Source organism: Montipora capricornis, chromosome 9, assembly GCF_036669925.1.
Source record: "Montipora capricornis isolate CH-2021 chromosome 9, ASM3666992v2, whole genome shotgun sequence".
Lineage (NCBI taxonomy): Eukaryota > Metazoa > Cnidaria > Anthozoa > Scleractinia > Acroporidae > Montipora > Montipora capricornis.
The window spans coordinates 10471249-10476248 of record NC_090891.1 but is presented as its reverse complement, the minus strand read 5'-3'; the positions used below and the strand labels follow the sequence as shown (position 1 = coordinate 10476248).

The following is a 5000-nucleotide window of genomic DNA, read 5'->3' as shown; positions in this document are numbered from 1 at the left end:
TCTTTGTCGGCGCAAGCCTGGGGCAACTACATAAACTATGCTGCACAGTTTCATCGTGACTACACAAATTCTGCATTTGGATGATACATTTTGGTTTTCGATTCTGGCTTTTACAGCGTTTGTTCTTAGTGCCTGGTCTTGCGCGGCAAAAAGTAAGCCCTTCTGCCTCCTCTTTCAGTTCACCAATTCTCATCCAATTCCAGGAAACACCAGATAGGTCCTCTGTCTCTCTCTTGAACTGCCCATGCAGCTGCTTTCCAAACCAGTCCTCAGTTCTTTTCATCTTCATCCTTTCCTTATTCTCCTTTGATGTTTCAATTTCATCGACATTCTTCCTCTTCCATGCAGCTTTCAACAAACGTTCCTAGCTCTGGCTGATGTAGACATTGATATTTCTTTCCTCAGTATTTATGGCGACCTCAAACCAATTAGTCCACGCCCTCCTTCTCTACTTGGTAAGTACAGACGGCTTACGTTGGACCTGGGATGAAGAGCGTCATGGATGGTTTATAGTTTCCTGGTCTTACGATCCAATTCAGCAAACTCACTCTTTGTCTAGTTTACAACCCACCCCCCACTGCCTCTGATTAACCTCAGTAACCGTCTCTGCTGGTATCGCAAAATTCGGTCATTGTATCGTTTGATTTTATGAGCTTTTGCACTGATACGCTGTTTCAGTTCTTCAATCACAACTGCGACCCCCTTGGTTTCTATTTTGTACTTTCTCCACAACTAATTCCTGATTCTCGGCCTACTGCACTCATTTCTACAGACTTGCTCTAGTTGGCTGAGGTGTTTTCGCAGCTGATCCACCTGCCCTTGTAGCTGTCTTTTCCACAATGGTTCTTTGGTTGCTTTCGTCTTGCCAGGTCTGATACCCAGTCTTTCAGTCACTACTACAGCAATGGCATACAGTAGCAACCTGGAGCTCCTCTCTGACCCTTCGCTTTGCAATTCCCTTCAAAGCTGTTACTTTGTCTTGGTCTTGACTCAGGCTGATTTCATTCAGTCTTTTCCAAATCACCAGTTGGTCTTCAGACATTTGCCAAGGTGCTTCATCACACCACTCACTCTGTACCTGGGCTTCTTGCGCAACCTGTTAGTCCATCTCCTTTGCATTCTCGACAGGTAATTCATGGTCGTTACCAGCATTAGTTTCCTTACAACAGCTGTGCCACTTTGTTCATTAAAGTTGTGAGCCATTTACTTTTTAAGATAGTACAGCCCTGGTCTGCAAGTCTCTGTTCAGTCACTTTTACCATTCCTTTCTCATCCCACAATCTAAGCATTCTCTGGCGGTACCCTCTTTTCTCCGGGATGCTCTAAAAATAGCATTCCGTCAAAGCCCTAATCTCCTCGACTGACCATTTCCTCCTTCACTTTCTCGATCCACTCTCTTGAGCAGCAGTTGCAGGATAACGACTGGTTGCTGGTGCTGTCCCCCAGCAACCCTGCTGGTTGAGGAACCTTCGTCAAAGACTCCAGCCCCATTTACGCCGTTACTCTCACATGAAGCAGGCACACTTATCATCACATAGGTGAGAGATAGCATTTTCATTTGTGGTGCCATCACTAGATACGATACCGACCAAGGTTTTTTTACAGAGCCTCATTATCATTATCATTATCATTATCATTATCATTATCGTTATTGAACAGCACATGTAGTGGTGAGTTAAACAAATGAAATAAGATAAAGCTAGTAACCTTATGAGTCCATCTTGCTGTAGCCGTTAAAAGATCAGGTACAACTTAAAATCCAGCATATCGCATTTTTCCTGGGTTGAAGAAGCGTGAGAGCCATTATAAAATAACGAGAACCAAAAATGATAACGCTGACAAAGACTTATTTGGAGGCATGTGTTTCATAGTATGAACGTTAACGTTCCTGTGGGTCGTCGACTGCAAATGCCAATGACAATAGAAGAATCAATACCACTGCCAATTTCACAACCACTGCTAGTGTTAATGCAAATGTCCATGCTAGTGCTCGTAAGTGCCAGATAGTGCCAGTGCTGTTCCAACGCTAGTACCAATACTGTGCCAATATCAGTGCCACTGAATGAAATAATCAAAAAGTATTGCAGACACTGATAAATTTACTCTAAAAACGGAACAGCAAAGAGATACTGAGAAAAGAGATGCAACCAATGATTCAATGAAACTTCAGGCATTCTGAGGATACAAGAAAACTCAAAATACTTGGCAGCAATTAAATACTATACATGGGAGAGGACGATGAACGCGCCTGGAAAATATTAATTGCAAAACTGGATTGAAAATATTCAACTTGGGCCACGTTTGCAATAGCTGGGAATAGCTTAAACATATTCATAAATAACATTGAATCATAAAAGAACTTTTTGCAAAAAAACAATATCAATCAAATTGTGAATCGTAGTCTTAAATTTGATCCCACTTAAAGTAATTTCAAAATATTACGATTTTGGCTTGACGTTCATGATAACACAAGATGCACTCGAAAATGTTTGTCTGTTCTAAATTCAACTTAAGATGGATAATTTTGCACAATTGGGTGTCTTTGTTTATTCGTTTCTTTCAATAACCTTTATGTCTGTTTTTCTGTTTCAGAGTGCCGAGCCGTGGAGTGAATTGGAAGCAAACAAACGTCTACATCGAGTAATTTCTGAGGCTGAAATTTGAAATCATGTCCAATATAACAGAAAGATCGAACTCCACACTAACAAGGAACTTTACGAATGAAGAAAATATCGACTTCAAATGGCTAGGCACACTTCAATACACGATTTTTGGTGTAATATTTGTTTCCAGTGTCATTGGAAATACCCTTGTCTGCCTGGTCATCATTCTAACTCCACGCATGCGTACCACCCGCAACTTTCTATTAGTAAATTTAGCAATTGCTGACCTTACAGTAGCACTGCTATGTATACCGTTTGAAGTTTTTCTTAAGCTGACCTACCCTCGTTGGCTATTGGGCCCCGTCATGTGTAAAATACTTTGGCCCATAATGACGTCAGTAACCACTTGTTCTTCAGCAACTCTTGTGGCCATCAGTTATGACAGGTACTCAATACTCTAAAATTGAAATTTTGAGTGTCTCTCAATGCCGCTACCTCTACCCTTTTACAAATTGTTGTTGTTGGGCTTTTGAATTTGTTAAAAGTTTCTTTCTGAATAACTCAATTAATATTTTTTTTAACGGCAAATGAATTTTCCTTTATTTGATTTTTATCATCTTGCAAAGGCAAAAGCTAACCTGTGATCAGGCGTACTTTTCTTTAGAAAGGGCGAGAAACGTACGCCTGATGCAATTTCTTAACGAGTCGTCTGCCGGTAGTCCAGAATCTGGACTCCGATTGGTTACAGAATTGCAATAAAATCAATTAACAACTCACCAAATTGTGGCCGCCGAGAAGTATATGAACAGGAATGATGTTAAAGCTCTGTTTACTGCTGCTGTTGCTTCGAATTCAGATTTTTTTTTCAAAAATCTTTAAAGGAAGGGCAGAGAGAATGAATCCGAAGAATAGTTTGACTGAAAGAAGACATTTTGGTTGTACTACATACGGGATTTGGCAAAAGTCATATTTACAGTCCTGAACATTCCAGAAAAAAATGCAAGCTCAGTAGCAAAAAAAATAGAACCGAATAGAACTTTAGTGTTGCCACATTCGTGGAATCAGCCGAGCTTGACAGAGATATTCGACATTGTTTACGGAAGCGCTGAACAATGGCTTAGTGACACACTTCTCACAAAATGATAGTTGAGTATAGTAGCTTCTGCTGGAAAATGAGACATTTTCCTCATATTACAGTGATATTAGCATCTTCTATTGGCACCTCCGACTTTACCTTAAACTACTTTGTTCCTTGATGGTTTGAACAGAGAAACCGCACTAACTGTCAAGCGGGATTTGCAGAAATACCTTTGATTGTATGGATTAAGTCTGACTTCACATACATTCCAGCTAGAGTTCTATTTTGTTTTCGTCGCGTCTTTCCTTGAATCGCAACGTGCAGGTAATTTCCAGTAAAATATAATTGGCTCACATTTATAGCACGACACATGATAAAATCACTCTTAACGGGTGGGCGGCAGGCGAATCGTTAAGAAATTGTATCAGGTGTACCTTTTCCGCCCTGTCTAAGGAAAAGTACGCCTGATCCCAGGTTAGGAAAAAGCTATCAGTATTAATTTTGTTTTCTACACTTCTGGTCACAATCTTTAGACTAGTAAACGCATTAAGTTAAAGCTCTTTTCAATGATTTATCTTTACACAGATATCGAGCTGTTGTTCATCCATGGAAGCCTCGATTTACCTCAAATCAAACAGCTTTAATTGTTGCAATCACGTGGTCCGTATCCTTTGTTACCGTGATACCATTTCTTCTCGTATTGACCATCAAAGATGAGTACTGTCGAGAAGTATGGCCAAGTGACACAGCAAGAAGTTCGTACACCCTGGGCCTTTTCATTGTCCAGTTTATGATTCCTATTCTCATCATTGCTTATGCCTACAGTAAAGTTGTTTTAAAGCTGCGACACCAAGCTTACCGCTTTGCCAAAAGGGCGGAGGTTTCAGAGGCCCTCACAACGCTTACTGTTCCATCAAGCAGTTTCCTAACCCCAGAACTAAGTGACATGGCATCCTTATCGGGATCCCCACTTCCTGAGAAGAAATCAGATATGGCAGGAAACCAAATTCGCCTTACTTTACCTCGTTCCACACCAACCCCAGGACGTCGTAAAGCGATCTGGCGGGTAGAACGTAGCACCAAGATTGTCAAGATGCTAGTTACAGTTGTCCTCTTGTACGCCTTTTGTATGCTACCCAATCAAGTGGTATGGTTGTGGATTGAGTTTGGATCGGGAGACGAATCTCCTCATCTTACAACGTTCCTCACTTTGGGAAGCTCCATGATTTACCTCAACAGTTCTGTAAATCCCATTTTGTATGCTGGGATGAATGATGAGTTTCGATCTGGATTTCTTAACATCTTACTTTGTCGTTGCA

The 5000-nt window shown here is 40.9% G+C and overlaps 1 protein-coding gene across 3 annotated transcripts in view; it reads left to right on the top strand.

The window, feature by feature from the left end:
* Positions 1-5000, top strand: part of LOC138016407 (cholecystokinin receptor type A-like) — a 12951-nt gene that overhangs the window by 6612 nt on the left and 1339 nt on the right. For 2 of the 3 annotated variants that reach the window (XM_068863551.1, XM_068863550.1), the window contains exons 2-3: positions 2593-3048; positions 4267-5000. The exon at positions 4267-5000 is cut by the window's right edge and continues 1339 nt beyond it. In XM_068863551.1, coding sequence (XP_068719652.1) covers positions 2669-3048; positions 4267-5000 — 1114 coding nt within the window. In that variant the 5' untranslated portion in view covers positions 2593-2668. Of the gene's footprint in view, positions 1-2365; positions 3049-4266 lie in introns of those variants that run through there. The other variant, XM_068863552.1, reaches the window with a different exon arrangement.